A 17990-nucleotide genomic window follows, 5' to 3' on the forward strand; every position below is an offset into this window, starting at 1 on the left:
TATGGAACCTGTGAAGCAGCTAAGCCTGTGCCCTGCAAATCACCTACAGAACAAACATTTAAAAAAAAAACCCTGCTTCCACCTACAGAACAAACATTTAAAAAAAAAACCCTGCTTCAAGCAAGGTAAAAAAAAAACAGAACTCATTTTCAAAAGGTTTTGCATGTAACCTCTTAAATAAAACTTGCTTTAAATGAAAAATAATTTCAGTTTACCAAAATTCTACCACAGCATAAATGCCCTCTGTGATTTAATAAGTCTTTCCTAAATCTTTGGAATATAGAGATGAGAATAGATGGATATGGTTCCATGGATAAAGTAGCTTGTGATTCACATTACAGAATCTAACTGAAGCAGTTATAAATGAATGGTTGCAAATGGAGTAGTTATTGCTTAAGGAAAAATGTGCAGTAGGGGTTAAATAAGAAAGTGGCAAAGAACTAGACAGTTATAGGTACCTCCAGCAAGGTAGTGTGTGTGTGTGTGTGTGTGTGTGTGTGTGTGTGTGTGTGTGTTTGAATGCAGATGTAATGTGAGTCAGATAGTAAGAGGAATGTAGTGCATCAAATTCTCAAGATGGTAAAATGTGAAAGATCAGCTGGAAGGAGGATGATGTCATCTTCATTTGCACAATCTTTGACTGGAAGGAAAAATGGGTTTAGAGTATGATACCTATTGTTCCACAGAGCAAAACTTATTATTAAAGACATAAACAATCACCATATATTCAAATTATGATTGTCCCATGGTTTTAGCATGTTACCAAGCCTAAATACTTTCCATGGTTCTCTTTTTCACCATCTGTTACTTACAGTTGTCTATTCTTGGGTACTAGTTTATAATTTGGATAGGGATTCAGTAGCTCAAATTCTAGCTTTAGTGCACTGCTTCTTAGGGTGCAAGAGACTACAGCATTGCTTCCTATGAATGATAAATCTTTCCTGAAATCACAAATTTAATCAAACCAGAGTGACATGAATTGCCTACAGACCAATCAGTCATAAAGCATAATGACCTATGACCAATCATGATCTACCCACAATGGCTGAGCTAACTGCTGTAAGAATAAATGCAAGGATCAATGAAGATGATGGCTAATGGCTATGGGGCACTTAGCTAACTGTGTCTGCCATGGGAGACATTGCTGTGAAGATGAGCCAAACAAACAGAATGCTTACTAATATGCAAGAGAAAGTTACTGAATACTTTGGAAAATGAAACTTTGGATATTAGAACATGCTATGGTTTCCTATTGATTTATAGGAGCAATCAATGATACTCAGTTTCTGCCTGTTGTTCATAGACTAGAGTATCTCACTTGGTTTTATTTTCATTTTTGTTCCTCTGCTAAGATATATAGTCATAAACAGAAAATAGCTCTTTTGAACATGCTTGTTTTACTGGGCAGTGTATTATTAAAGTGCCTCTTTGATTTGGCTACTAAGAAGCTAGATCTTAACTCTATTTCTTTCTTGTTCTACTCAAGATAGTATATCAGAATACAATTGAATGAAAGGATACAATTAGATGAGTAACCTTTAAGACAGACTAATTTATGTAGAAACCGTAAATCACTTTCCAATTTCAGTATTTGAACTATTATTACCATCAAATTATGGCCCTCATGACACATGGCATGCATCACTGAAATGTCTGGGCCTCTAGGTTAAAAGCTTTGCCCACAAGGGCAACTTTCTTCTCTCTTTGTGACCCCTGCTTTAAAGTTTTTAAATTTGTATATTTTTCTTCTATTATTATGATTATTTATTTATTTTACATTATGGTCACAGCTTATTCCCCATCTCCTCCAAGTCCCTCCCCCTTTCCTCCCCAACCCCTTACCCTCCTTATTCCTTTCTTCTCAGAGAAGGGGTGGTCTCCCATGGATATCAGCCAATCTTGGCATATGAACTCGTAGTAAGACTAGATGTATCTTCTGCTGTTGAGGCTTAATGAGGCAACCAAGTTAGGAGAAAGGGAACCAAAGGCAGGCAATGTAGTCAGAGACAGCCCTTGTTCCCACATTAAGACCCAGGTGTACAACTGCTACATATGTGCAGAGGGTCTGGGTCTGTCCCATGCATGTTTTTTGATTGGTAGGCTTAGTGAGCCCCTATTGGCCCAGGTGAGCGGATTCTATAGGTTTTCTTGTGGTATCCTTGATAATTCTGGCTCTTTCAATACTTCCTCCCACACTTCCACAATATTTCTTGAGCTTAGCATAATGTTTAGCTACAGGTTTCTTCATCTGTTCCCATCAGCTGCTGGGTAAAGCCTCTCCGAGGGCAGTTATGCTAGGCTCATGTCTGCAAGTACAGAAGAAGACCATCGCCAGTGTCAAGGATTGGCTCACTTTCATAGAATGTGTTTCAAGTTGGACCAGTCATTGGTTGGCCATTCCTTCAATTTCTGCTCCATCTTTATCTCTGTATATTATGTAGGCAGGACAAATTTTGGGTTGAAGATTTTTTATGGCTGGGTTGGTAAACCAATCCCACCATTGGAAGTCATGCCAGGTTATAGAAGATGGCCATTTCAGTCTCCATATCCCCTATTGCTACCATGTAAAAGAACTAGAAAAACTAGACATTGATAAACCTAATAATCCAATATTTTAAAATGGAGTACAGATTTAAACAGAGAATTCTCAACGGTGGAGTCTCTAATGGCCAAGAAGTGCTTAAAGAAATGTCCAACATCCTTAGATATCAGAGAAATGCAAAGCAAATCAACTCAGAGATCCCATCTCATACCTATCAGAATGGCTAAGATCAAAATTCCAAGCAACAGTTCATGCTGGTGGTGAGGATGTGGAACGAGGGGAACACTCCTCCATTGCTGATAGGAGTGCAAACTTTTACAGCACATTGGAAATCAATTTGGTGATTTATCAGAAAATTGGAAATTGATCCACCTCAAGACTCAACTATCCCGGATTTATACCCAAAAGAAGCTCCATCATACCACAAAAACATTTGTTTCAGTATGTTCCTAGCAGCTTTATTAGTAATAGCCAGCAACTGGAAGCAATCCAGATGCCCCTCAACTGAAGAATGGATAAAGAAAATGTGATATATTTACAACTCAGTTATTAAGTGACAATGACATCATGAAGTCATTCATGATGCAGGCAAATGGATGGAACTAGAAAATATCATCCTGAGTGAGGCAAGCCAGACCCAGAAGGACACACATAGGATGTACTAACTTATAAGAGGATATTAGTCATAAAGTACATGCTAAAATCTATAGACTCAAAGAAGCTAACTAACAAGGAGGGCCCAAGGGGGGGTGCTTGAATCTCACTGACAAGGAGAAATAGAATAGGCATCCCAGGTAGATGGAAAAAGGGAATTGGGTAGGGGATGGGTGAGGATGGGAACAGGAGGGATCAGATTAGGGGAAAACAGAAGGAGAGAGTACTAGAAGAGGCTACTGGATTGGAGGAGCATCTCTGGATTAAGCTAGAAACCCAGTGCAATGGAAACTCCCAGGAATCTATGAGAGTGATCCTAGCTAAGACTCCTAACAATGGGGCATATGAAGCCTGCACCTATGAACGTTATGTTAAATAGTAGATTTTTAAGAAGAAAATAAAACCACTAACATTGTCCAGTGACATTCATAAATGTAAAAACATGGGTTTTTATTAGGTGTTGGGGTCTACCAAGATATGCCCGCCAGCAAAACACTTTTCAGTCACTTAAGTCAGTGTTTGTCTTGTGACATGCACGGTATGGAACAAATGTACAGTGACACTAAGCATGAGTATCTGAAGGAGAAGTGAGTTTAGAGACTGTCAACCACAGAAGTCAAGGCACAAGCAGGAAGACTCCCAAACTAAAATGTGACACTGTTTCAGCACAGCAAGTCTAGAGGCAGAACCAAACCAAACCAAACCAAACCAAACCAAACCAAACCAAACCAAACCAAACCAAACCAAACCAAACCAAACCAAACCAGGGGGTTGGGAGATTTCAGAAGAACTAAGTAGTCATTACACAAGGAAGAGAAGACACTTTAAGAAACTAATGGGGCATTTCTTTGTTTAGAGAAAGCATCAGTCCCGAGAGTACCATGTGTAGCATCCTGCGACTTGAGTCTACCTTGTCCTGCTTTGATTACATTGCCTAGGTCCCTGAAATCCTGTGTCTTACATTTATCAGATGCTTTATTTGATCAATAAGAAAGGTAACCTACCTTACAAAGCTCCTATCGGTGTGGTATATAAACTTTTATATACACCTTGACGCATATGGCCTTCACACACAGGTTTGAAAAATTGTGCATTTATTGGAAAATTCATCTTTCCTCTTCATTTCAAGTTTCATGTTTACTCCAGCTCAAAGGGACGACTGTTCTCAGTGCCTTCATAATCAGGGGGAATCTCCTGTGTGTTACACTGTCTTAAGACAATTCTGAGGCGTCCGTGTCGAGATGTTTCTGTTTTACACATCAAAACCAAACAATGACAAATCAAACATACCCTCTGGTTCAGTGAGGAAAAACTGATTGAATTCACCTAGTCTGCCTTGAGCCCATTCTTGACCCCTTCGCTGTACTGACTTTCTCCTCCTCTGCTGCATAGGAACATCTATACACAGGCCTGATCTCCCATCCTACCCTGTGAGCTTTCTACTTTGACTTTACACAAAGCCAAAGATCAAGATGATTAAAAGCCACCCGTGCTTTCTTGTGTCTGCAGCCTACTGCACTCTGCTGCCTGGGGATTAGTTCAGACACCCACTGGTTTGGGCTTGGGGCCTGCTGCCAGAAAAGTTTCTCATTTTCCAGGCAGCTGGGAGGGCAAGAGCCAGCTGTTCCAAACTGTGTCTGAACCTCTTCCCTTCACCGAGGAGACGGCTGTACTTATCTATAGAGAGGCTCTGGAAGATTGCTTTGTTTTATAAGACACTCCAGGCAAGCTGAAAGAGATGTCTGATTTGAAAAGAAACTAAATTCGGCATCAGAACTTCGTAGTATTTCCCCCACTGTGGACAGTTCCGAGGCCCCTGATATTTTTCTCAGATACGAAGTGTTTGTGTAAAAGAAATAGAATGCAGTGATTTGAAGGACACTTTAATTGTTTTCCTCAAGGTGCATAGCATTTTCACTGACATATTCCATGCCTCCCATCTCAGATAACAGCTCTATTGCTCCAGGCCTCCCTTGGAATCATTTCCAAAGAAGCCTTCTGCCTCCTTAGCTGTTAACCCTCTTGCTTCACTAGGTTGGATCAAGCAATTACAGTGTGAATTAGTGGTAGCACTGCTCATCCTGGATTGAAACCACTGATTGAGTGCATGTGCATAATCTCTGCATGCTAGAGTAGGCACACATGTCATTCCCTGGCCTATGAGACTAGAGGTCTCATAGTAAACTATAGTACACTAACCAGACATGGAAGAAGCCTGAAAACTGGTCCTTTTATCATACATTTTGTTGTTGCAATTGTACACACTGTTCATGAATTCAATGTGGTTCCTACTTTTTATAGATATTACGGTTTACTCTTCAACTCAGTAATAGTGGGCCAGTGTTATGATTTATGGAGTTATAGTAAACTATAATTAAGCCTTATAGTCTATGGAAAGATCAGGTTATAATGCAAGTTTTAAAAATGTTAAAAAATAAAATAAAATAAAAATGTTATGAGATTTCATGTATAAAAAAAGAACTTCACAAAATACTATTTTACTTAAAATTATAAAGATGCATACTGTAAAAATCTGTATACATCATATATGGATACTTTGGTGACAATCATGTAAAATAATTGATTTATTTGTCTCTTTGTTTCTGTAGCCCATTTAAAAAAATATACAGGTCTTTTTAGGGAATCATAAGAATGCCTGACACATCTTAAGAATCATTTAAATATATAAAGACCTAAGAAACATGGAAGGCTATTCCTGTTGTCCCCATCTTGTGTCTAGGAGTGGGTGTGTCTGTATGTGTCTCTCTGTGTGTATATCTATGTGTATTTGGGTGTATGTATATGTATTTATGTGTATTTGTGTGTACATGTGAGTGATATACCTGTATATTTGTGTGTGTATATGTATACTTGTGTGTGTGTGTGTTTTATATGTGCATGTCTGTGTGTGCTTGTGGTATATGTATGCATGTATATATGTATGTGGCATATGTGTGTATGTGGTTTATGTTCGTGCATACATGCATGTGTATGTGCTATGTGTGTGTGTGCTGTGTGTGTATTTGTATGTGTGTGGCATGTGTGTATGTGTGCATATGTGTGTATCAGTGATGAAGCTAAGAAAGCTAACTGCTTCATCTGATCTCTATGAACAATATTGGTCAAATAAGTACACAGATGTTAATTTTAGGTTTTCCAGTACAGTACTGCAATTAGTAAAATGAAAAACTAAGCCTTCAGAAGGTTTTGAGGATTAAACCAGAACAAATGTCCCAGTGGAAACACAGGGAAATGCATCCTCAGGCAGAAATCCATTGTCCTTGTCACTGTGCTTGGCAGGAATTTTTCCTCATCAAGGTTGTGTTAAATGACTTTCAGTCAGGGTTACCTAATAGCCAACGATTGCCAGACTAGTAGTAGACAGTTTTCCCCTTTAAGTATGTCCCATGGTTTTGCAGTCTCCATTTTTTTTTTTTTTCTGAAAAGACTGTGGCAGTTTGTGCTGATGTGACAGTTGGCTATGGGCAGTTTTGTTTCCCAGCCATTCCATTTCCCAAATAGCTCCATTCCTACATTAATTCTCCTTGTGAAACCCTTGGAAGTGTTTCTGTTTTCTTTACTGAAGCTGGAGTGTCACCTGCAAAGCAGGTGACAAGCAAAGTTGGCCTGACACTGTTTTTAGAGATGCATAAATTACAAGCATATGGTATTGACACAGCAGTAGGGAAGAAACACCTTCTACTACCCCTCTAGTATCAATGGTTGGGAGAACTTAACTACTGTTTGATCAAAATTCTTATACTTTGTGTCACATTATTTGACATTTCAACTTATAAAATTACTTTTATGAGAAATTAGCAAACCCTAATAACCAATACCAAAATGACTATTATCTGTTATCGAACCCTTCTCATGTAGCATTGAACAGTTAGCAGATTGGGATACATGTGTGTTGTTTATTACGGAACACATGTTTTATTCTTGGGATAAGCTATGTTTCTCATTTATAGCCATTGACCTGTAATTTTGAGGAAGGATGCCAACCTAAAGCTGTGAAGTCGAGGCTTTCTGAGAAGAGGATCTGTAACAGGCTCTAAGTTTTAAAGGCACATAATCAAAAAATTATTTGTCAATGATTCATTTCTCATTTACAGCTTCTAGAAAGTTCCTGGTGAAGTCTGAGTATAGAAAATCTAGGTATCATTTATAGTTTTATGGAAAAGTAAAGGAGGGGGACAAAAAACATGACTGTGGCTACCTTGAAAAACATTTGGTGTCATCTCTACACATATAATTCTACAACTCAAATAAATAACAGTTCATTTGTTTGTATGCCAAATATGCACTACCGGCCATTTTAAATAATTGAAGCATGTAAATAATAACCATCATTTCTATTGACGATAGATTATTATCTTATAATAAACTTGATGGTAAGGGAGATAGCCATTTTGACCAAACAAAAATGTCTCTAGAGCTATTAGTATTTGGAACTATCAGTACCTCCACCAAACATATGTCTCTTACAAAATGATTCATTTTTATTTTTGTGCATATGTTTGGGGACAGTTAACCACAGAGCCCAGAGAAAGGCATTGTGACCCCTAGAGCTGGTGTAAAAGGCCATTGCCATATTGTCAGATACCTTATATATATAGGTGCTGAGAATCAAACTTTGGTCATCTGCAAGACCAATATGTGCTCATAATCATGGAGACATCCCTCTGGCCTCAGTATTTGTCCTTCAATTAGCATTGGTGAGAGATAATAATCATTACACACACACACACACACACATATATGGAGTTGGCCAAGGACATGTTTGCTGTGTGAATATGAGAGGCTCATAGCAATACGTTCCATGTTCCAACAATAAACTATCTCCTCATCTTAATGACCTTGACAACTTAAATCTGGAGATGCAACTCCATTTTAACTAGTGTTAACAAAGCCCTTACTGAAGTTGCCTATTAAGACAGCAAGGCTGTTTAGCATTTTTGAATACATCTGGAAAGAAAGGGGGGTTGGAGAATGCTTTCAATGTAGGCTACTCTTCAGATAAATCTCTTTGGAGACAATAAAATGTGTTAAGCAAGTGCGGAGATAAATGAGGTGCTCAAGAGAGGTTTATGGTGGATCAGAAAACAATGGATATGCTCATGTATTTTTGCTGGAAAAAATGTATTTCAGCATTTTGCAGTGTATGGTAAATGTGTTTAGACTTTTGTCTAGAGATATCAATTCTGCCTATAAGTTAGAAACACAAGAAAGGGATCTTTAAATCTTAAGATGCAGCTATTTTATGCACTTACCACCCAACACATATACATGTCTTTTAATAAGATCTGTCCTGATGTCTCTTCCAAATACTCTAACTGAGCCCTGTAAGTCAGAGGGAAAAAGGCTTCTGTGTAAGTCAGGGGAAAAGGGAGTACTGTGTCCTCCCTGAGGCTTCAAAATCTAGGCAAACAAATTAATTTAAATTCTTTTGAGTATCAGAAAAAGCATTTGATTAATCAGTATTGCATTTATACATTTTAATGATTAAACAGGTCTTAGGGACTTCCTTGTCCTGGAAGCTATAACTGAATTTGTCTACAGTTTTGATTTTTATATTTTATTTAGTATGTGTGTGTGTGTTCGTGCACATGTACAATGCTTACATATTACAATGAGGTGTGAGAATGGGGAAGAAATTTAGGTCATAGCTGATCCCATTCCTAGTTCTCCATCTAGCTCAGAAGGGAATATTTGCAGATGCCAGTAAGAAGAGCCTCTCTGTGGCAACCATTTCAGGTTGATTTACCAGCAGAACTTTCAGTTAATGCAAGTGATATATAATAGAGATCCCATTGGCCTGAATTTTAGAGTCTGGTTGGTTTGCTCTCCTAGGCATTTGGAATGAGTCAATAATCTTGTACCGCACAGGTGATTTTAAGGACATTTTGTTCAATAAGTTGATTGTGAATGCCAAAGCCGTGCATTACCTCACCCAAATTTACCTTTGTCTTTACACAGAGAGGTCTACTGAAGCCTTCCCTTAAAATACTTTTCGTGAAATTAAATCTGAGCAAAAAGGATTTTAAATAATGTTTTGCAGGCATTTGGTTGCACATACTTATTCTTTATGAGTAGACCACAGGCACTCCTTGGGTACAGAATGAAATTTCGTTCCATTAGTTAGATTTGTCTTTGCCATTGCTTGTCATTTGGCTAATAGCTGAGAGGCACTCATCTCAGCACACATAGCACATAGACCTGAATAGCACACCTCAGTGCATATAGCACATAGACCTGAATAGCCTGCAGCAAGGTCTGGAAGTTATCCTCATAAAATAACAGTATTCTATGAGCATTTGCCCTAATCTGCTGTCTGCAAAGCCAGTCTTCATGCTCTCCAGGGGCACAATTTGTCCTGTATTTTCTGAGTCATGTGGAACAGAAGGGTTTCCTATAACCATTTAAGATCTTAAAGTCAAAAGATTTTTCAGAGCCCAAGCTAAGAGTTCATATTAGCTCGGGTAGGAAGTTACTGATTAAGTAGAGAAGGAAGACAAGCCGGTCCCCACCCAGTGAGGCCTGGGTAGAACTTGAACTCTCTTCCTATGCTGTCTGTCTAAAGATATCAATTACATGGAGAAATCAAAAGGAGAGGAAGACAATGTAGTCTATCTATTGTAAGGTTGCCAAGTCAAAAGGAAGGCAAGAGAATGTTAATTTTCTGGAGTGGTAAGGTCAAAACTACTGATGCTAGCTTGAGTGGCTGGTGGTCTCCATGCTCTTCTTTTGTAGAAGAATCTATGATGGTGCAGAACCTATAAAACAAAGCTAGTGATTTCATGTTTGAGGGATGCCGTTACTCAGCATCCTAAACTATCATTGCACTCATTGGAAAAAAAAAAGTGTCTATTTCTTTATTTTGTTTTTGTTTTGTTTTGTTTTTATGTGCTGGATTTGACAAGCACCATCCACGTTGTACTAGACAGCATAGGGGTAATTTATTAATAGTTCTTTGAGAAATCCATTTACCAGATTGGTCTCATATTCTCTCTCCCTCCTCTGACTTTTCCCCAAACCAGCAGCCTTCCTGCTCAAGTTTGTGTCTCGTCTGTTTATTTATCCCCACCCCCCATGGAGGCCAATGTGTCCTCCCCATATATTTGTGGATGTGTGATCTTGCCCAGGAACATGGCTAACTTATGGGGGCTACACTCTTAGCAAGACCTGACTTCCTCTTCTGACAGCTAATGATTGCTGGTGGCTCTTTGGTAGAGGAAGAACTTCATGCACAGCCAGCTTTTCAATGCTTGGGCTTGTACAAGTCTTGGACATGCTACCTTAACAGTTGAGACTTTGTAGGCGGCGTTCTCTGCTTTGTTCTTACAATACTGTTTCCTTGTCCTCATCTACATTCTCTAGCCTTTAGTTCATTGCATACCCTCCCTTCTCTTTTTTTTCTTTGGAGGTTTGAGTACAACATATATGTTCTCTTTAGGAGTGAACATTCTGCAGCCTATTATTCTCTGTACCTTGACTGGTCATGACTTTCAGTTTTAGTCATCATCCACACAAAATGGAAATTTGTGAGTTTGGGCTAATGCTGCTTGCATGTTAGTTTGAGTCCCCTCCCCCCTCCCCCCCCAATTGCATGAGAATGCTTACATGCATCCACATGTAAGATACTGAGGGAACACTGCCCCCAATTGGTTTTGATTGGTAAATAAAGATGCTGGCAACCAATGCTGAGCAGGGAGACAGAGGCTGGACTTTTAGGATTCCCGGTAAGGGACCAAGGAAGAGGTGGGGGAAAGAGGAGATCCACCATGCAGAGAGGAGAAAAAGGATACCATCCCTGAGAAGGTTCAGGACAGAGAGCATAGCCACCTTGTAGGAGCCAGGTCCAAGAGGGCTGCACAACTGGGTCTGGGGCAACCAAGATGGAGTATAGAATTTAATAAGTAATAACTCAGGAATGTCGGAGAGAGGTGGATTGACCACGTGGAGATTAGGAAGTAGCTCAGCCATTGAGCTGTTTAAAGCCATCAAAATATAAAGGCTCTCTCTCTCTCTCTCTCTCTCTCTCTCTCTCTCTCTCTCTCTCTGTGTGTGTGTGTGTGTGTGTGTGTGTGTTTACTTCATTTGGGAATGCAGAACATTGGGCCGGGTAATGAGGAATGCTGCCGCTGCCATCGGGATCAATGAGAGTATTAATTGTGTACTGCTACAGAAACTTTTCTAGGTGCCTTAATCTATAGATTTAGTTATAAGTTATTGGGAGCCAATTTAATACCATGGTCATTTAGCAGACTAATAGTAGCAGATTCTCATCCATAGTCTATGACCTGTCTAGTCTTGGGTTCTGAGCCTGATAATAGCTCACGTGGAATGAGCTTTAAATATTCTGATTGGATTTCACAGCATTTGCACAGGTGCAGCAGTAGACATATCTTTCCAGGCCAGTCGTCCTCATAGCTTACAAAGTTCACAGATGAGTGAAATTATTGATTGTTTTTAAACATCTGGTAGGTTTCATAGCCTGTTCCAGCAGAATGAAAGCTAAAGTTGGGAAGAAGCTCCCAGGTTAGTCCCAGCTTGATTTTTCCCTGTTCTCTGTCTTAGTACAGTACAGGCTATCTTCAGCACAAGGGTCTTAATCATCAAGTTCTGGAAGGCAAACAAACGCATTGGCCAGAGCTTGGGATGTTTCGGGGTGACCAACAACTCTGAAAAAGTAATCCATTCCTGGGATTAGGCTTTTAATGAAACAATTATATTAAAAAAAAGAAGATTTTATTTTGCAGTCTATTGGCAGTTTAAGAAGGACTCATGCTAACCTATTTAAAATTTAGTAGTTTTATAAGGCTCTGTGCAAATGAACAAACTGCCCAATGTCATCAAAGATCATAGGTGCTCACTAGGCAGCCATATTAGACAGCCAGTGAGTTCCAGGTTCAATGAGAAACTGTGCGTTAAAATATAAGGCAGGAGGTAATACAGGAGGATGATGGCACCCACTGTCTACACATGCATGCCTGGGCACACACGCACACAAACAGCAACAACAATAACAGTAACACACACACACATACACACACACCCTCTAACATACTTGTGAGTACTTAAAATCTTGTTTAGTATTTAAATAAGATATATATGTACACACACACAGGCACATATATGTATATATAAAGAGAGACAGAGAGAGACAGAGAGACAGAGACAGAGAATAATACACATAAAACATAGATACATGTGTAGTTGTCAAATATCACTCTTTAATTTGTATATCATATACTATATATTATATAACATAATACATATAGATATATGTTATATTATATATGTATTATATATGTATATATTATATTGCGTGTATATATACATGTATATATATATAGATACACACACACACATATATATATATATTTGGTGTTATCTTTTCAAATATCTCAGGCTTGGAAAATTATGGCTAATTATATTTTCTTATGAGGAAGAATCCAGATAGCCCACTGCCCCAGGCATATAACCTCATCTCCCCACCCTTCCTCACTCATTTATTCTGTGTGTGAAATGAAGCTCTGCGGACAGCAAAGGTGGGGCACTGGGGCTGGCAGCTGCTGATCAGTTTCACTAACTATACAGAGCCAGTGTCTGAGCCCTAGCCCTGACAGCTCCTATCACAGAGGGGGACAGCAGAGGCACATCTCCCTGTGTGAGTTGGCTGCAGATGACAATCTGCCAAACTGAAATAATTGAAAAGCACTGGTTGTATAAAAACAAATCGACTTGGCTTAGCTCTAAGATATTTTGAAATTTTCTAGGAATGCCAACCTACTTTTTTTTTTCCTGAGCTTGTTTACATTAATAGCACCCTGAAAATTTAACAAACAAGGTCATCTGGGGAGAGGTATTTTTAGCAATTTCATGAGTACATCTTTATCATTTTGCCATTTGCCAGTTTTCCTAGGTTGCAGAGGTAATGCTACTTAATTATAAACTTTTGGCAGCTACTCTCTGGGCTTCTTATATGTATTATTTTATCTTTAATAAATATTTTTTTCCCTGAGTTAACTGATTTTTTGGAACTTTCCCAAAGTTGCCAAAAGGGACATCTGAACTTTAAACTCAATTTTATTTGATCTCTCCATTCTTTATATAACAGCAGTCTCCACAAGAAAATAACATTTCCATGTTAAAACAGAGACCCACTTAAGTGTGATTACCTATGAAATATTCAAAAAAGTGATATATGTATATGTCTCCACTTTCATGTATTATGTGTGTGTATATATATTACAAAGAAAAATAATTTAACCCTTCTAAGATACCACATTAAAAACAAAACATGGATGTATGTGTGCATCAGATAAATCTTTAAAAAATTATAGAGTGGAACTATGCGAATGATTACATATCAATATGTAAAATAAGAATTTGTTCATTTATATCTTTGGTCAAAATAAAATGTCACCCTTTGACATCCATATCCACAAATCTCATAGTAACTTTTCTCCTTGTTCTTTCCTTACAGTTGGACAGTGTCACCTCCCTGATCCAGGCAGCCAAGAATTTAATGAATGCTGTAGTGCAAACAGTGAAAATGTCATACATTGCCTCCACCAAGATCATCCGCATCCAGAGTTCTGCAGGACCCCGGCACCCAGTTGTCATGTGGAGGATGAAGGCTCCGGCTAAGAAGCCCTTGATTAAAAGAGAGAAGCCAGAAGAAACATGGGCAGCTGTCAGAAGAGGCTCTGCCAAGAAAAAGATCCACCCAGTTCAAGTCATGAGTGAATTCAGAGGGAGACAAGTCTACTGAATACCCTCATCCACTCTAGTGCCCATTTCTACACCCCAGGCTAACCACACTGCTTTATTTCATGGTTCATTGGTTCTTTAATTTCACCAAGTTTCAGAGTTAAGCTCACAAATAACATAAAACATTGGGGTTAAATGAGTGTGTAAGATGTGTGTTTGGGATCTTGTCATTGTCGACTCTATACGGCCAGCACAACCTAGTTAACTGGTTGGTAGAACCTAAGGAATAAAACTCACGGGCATGGCTTACCATTACCCTTCAGAGGGGAGAGCTTATGTTCATTACAAAATGAGCGTAAGTGATAATGTGAGTTCCTATTACCCAGAAATGTCTGCACCCATGCATTCTATATCCCTGGGAAGGAAAACCCTGACATATGCTTTCCACTTGCATTTTGCTAGACATAAAAGAGTTTATCAACTATTTTCCCAATTAGCGTCCATACTTTCTTTAACACACCTAACCTTGTATCTAACCTGCCAAAAATGTGTCACCCTTGCCCTGGGAAATTTTAATCACTGTTCATCATGAATAGTTTAGATACCTGTAACCGAGTGGGTGTGGCCAAGCTTCTTCCTAGAATTTAAAAGTCAGATATGTTATTCAAGAAGTGCTTTGATGACCCTCTGTAGGCTGCCATCTTGGAATATGATGCTTGAACCTTGTATTTCTATAGTGATCAGAAGTTCTGGACTCTTAGTATTGGGCTTATCAGAGCATACCTGTAGAGTCATCACCCACTGGAAAAATGAATTTTTGTTTGTTGTTGGTTTGGGTTTTTTTGTTTGTTTGGTTTTGGTATTGGAAATAAAACATTTCATATTCTAGGCAAGCACATTCTAATCCTGAGCTACACACTTGGCCCTTCTGTTAGAGAAATGAGACCCTGAGTTACAGCAAAGAGTTAAGTCTACAATCATGGACAGATGAGGAATGCTTCATGATTCTAAAGATCTCTTTGTATCTGCTGGAAACTGTAATTAAAATGAGAGACCAGTGTGCAAAGTATTTTGACAGTGAGTAAAATCTACCACCCAACAACTCAAACTGAGTTTTATGTCAGTGAGTTTGGCATCTTAATAACCACATTTAAATGAATGACATTGGGTTATTTTATATGACTATGAGATTATGAAGGAATCTTTAATAGTTTAACAGAGTAGTGCATAATGGCTATAACCACTTTCTGTCCCATACTTCCTCTTTTTCCCCATCCCTTTCTTCACAGGATACTGAGTATAAGTTGTATTGAAAGACAAAGGGGGCTGGTGAGATGGCTCAGCAGGTAAGAGCACCCGATTGCTCTTCCAAAGGTCCTTAGTTCAAATCCCAGCAACCACATGGTGGCTCACAACCATCCTGAACAAGATCTGACTCCCTGTTCTGGTGTGTCTGAAGACAGCTACAGTGTACTTACATGTAATAAATAAATAAATCTTAAAAAAAAAAAAAACAAAAAACCTTTAAAAAAAAAAAAAAAGAAAGACAAAGGTTCAGTTGACCATGTCACACTCAAAAGATCATTTCTCCTTTCATTTTACTATATTAGAATTCTGCTATAATCAAGGCTCTTCACTACACAACCCTACCCTTAAAGGGTCATTTTGACACTTGATTGATCTAATAAGATTTCTATATATAACACAAATTGGTGTAAGGAGGGACACTCATGCACGAAGCAAAAGGAAGAGTTTGTTTGGGAATACAGTGTATATGCTCTTGAACAAAACAGAATCAAAAACAAAAACAAACAATATTGGGCAAATGATTCTCAGTTATGAGGTAAGTGTTCACTCTCTCTTAATATACTGAATTGTTTCATTATGCCAAAGTACTGGATTGGAAAGGTACACTTCCTAGAAGCTGGGGGAAGTCCATTCGTTACTGGCCTCATCTTGCCCATAATAATTATTATGGACAAAGTGTACTCTCATGATGATAAGCAATAAAAAATGAGATTAGATCTTCCAGGCAATGCTGGCTTTCAGTGCTACCTGCACAACTGAGACAAATAGAGAGCCTCTATTTTTGAAATGCTACCACGGTGTTCTGCACTCAATGAAGAGCAATTTTAGCAAGGCTTCTTTTGGGTGTAATGCAGATTTGTAATTTGGGGAGCAATGAGATTTCTTAAAAATACACAAGCAAACCCCACTGCATCACTAGCTTTGTATACTAGGGACTGGCCTTACATAGGCCAGAATTGTAAACTTCTTTTGCAAAACCCACTGTTCCTCTGGCCCCAAATCACCCTTCTACATATTGGAATTTAGCATGAAATACTGGAAAAAAATTAACAGACATCATCTTAAATAATACACATACCAGGTAACTTTACCCAGGAATGAGATATAATCAACGCCTTTGCTTTCGTACAGAATCCTAGGTAAGCTCAAAATAGACAGCTATAATTAAACAAAACAATAAAACGGTTGCAGTGGTGAATGCCCAGGGTGTACATTTTGTGGCAATCAAAGGTGCGATAAAAAATAAGAAGCATAAAACTTAGAAGGGCATCTGGTCTACCTGAGAAGTACCTGCAGTGCCAGAGTATTTGTTGGGCTCAAACACTAGGAGGTGCCAACATCATCAGAAAAGGAAGGGCTAGAAGGGTGCTGGCGAGTGCATACATTATAGAGCACAATTACATAGTTCAGTATTCTCTCATAAACATATTATTATATAGCATGGAGGTTTATTACTTTTGGTTTTATAATGTTTTTCATTCTTATTATTCTTGATTTTAATCCAGCCATATTTCCCTTAATATATCTCACTACATTTTTTTCTCCACTAATTTGGTTATTCACTATACAGCTTGATCACAGCCACCCCACCCTCTCCTCCCAGTCTCACCATTATACTCCCTCCCCTACTCTGCCTTCCTTTCCCTGAGAAGCAGGAGAGTCCCCTCCTATGGATACCCACTCACCCTAGTATACCAAGTCACATCAGGACTAAATGCATCCTCTTCCACTAAGGAAAGACAAAGCAGCCCGGCCATGGGAAACGGATCTAAAATCTCACAACAGAGTCAGAGATAACCCCAGGTCCAATTGTTAGGGGGCCCACATGAAGATCAAGCTCACATCTGCTACATGTGTGTAAGGGTCCTAGTTTCAGCCCATGCATACTCTTTGGTTGATGGTTCAGTCTATGTGAGCCACCATGGGCCCAGGTTAGTTGACTCCCTTGGTTTTCTCATACTTTTCACCACTCCAGCTCCCCCATTCCTTCCCTCTACTCTTCCACAAGACATCCCGAGAGCTCCAAATAGTATTTGGCTTTTAGTCTCTGCATCTATTTACATCACCTGATGGATGAAGCATCTCAGAAGAGAGTTATGAGAGGTTCCTGTCTACAAGCATACCACTGTATACCATATAATAGATACTATTAATATTATTAATAGTGTCAGGGGTTGCCTCTCTCCCATGATTTGGGTCTCAATTTGGGCCAGTCATTATTTAGCTTTTCTTTCAGTCTCCCTCCATTTCTTGTAGACAGAACAAAGTTTGGGTTGAAGATTTTGTGGGTAGGTTTTTGTACCCCTGTGTTTCTCCTGCAGGAGAATGCTAGGAAATTCTTAATGGGAGTAATAACTTGACAACTCAGTTATATGCATTTTAAAATCACATCATATTTGCTTGATCATGCTAGTGGGAACTCACCTGTCCCTTTTCTTGAAATTTATTTCATTTCATTTACACAGAAAAAATGCACCCGAAAAAGAAGTTTTGTACTATTACAAGGACAAATCCATCTCTGCACGTAGCGTATCATCACTAAGTGTGATGGAAGATTGAAAGTAGTACAGATTTAGACTAACTCAGAAAGTAACTCGTGATCCCAACAAATATAAAGGCTGATAACTATAAATTCCCTTTATTAACTAAATAAAATTGTTAGATTCTAGTCTTTTTTTTCTATTAAGGCTTCAGGACTGTTTTTTAGTGAGTAAGGGAAATAGGAACACATCAAATTTCAAGCTACATCGGTAATCACTCTTTTCTG

General features: G+C 38.7%; 1 protein-coding gene across 6 annotated transcripts in view; it reads left to right on the top strand.

Annotated features, from left to right (window-relative positions):
• The window catches only part of Ctnna3 (catenin alpha 3), a 1468839-nt gene extending 1453542 nt beyond the window's left edge, over positions 1 to 15297 (top strand). For all 6 annotated transcript variants that reach the window (XM_021173456.2, XM_029482772.1, XM_029482775.1 and 3 more), the window contains one exon: positions 13689 to 15297. In XM_021173456.2, coding sequence (XP_021029115.1) covers positions 13689 to 13976 — 288 coding nt within the window. In that variant the 3' untranslated portion in view covers positions 13977 to 15297. The remainder of the gene's footprint in view (positions 1 to 13688) is intronic.
• Positions 15298 to 17990: the final 2693 nt, after the last annotated feature.

The sequence above is a fragment of the Mus caroli genome, chromosome 10, assembly GCF_900094665.2.
Source record: "Mus caroli chromosome 10, CAROLI_EIJ_v1.1, whole genome shotgun sequence".
Lineage (NCBI taxonomy): Eukaryota > Metazoa > Chordata > Mammalia > Rodentia > Muridae > Mus > Mus caroli.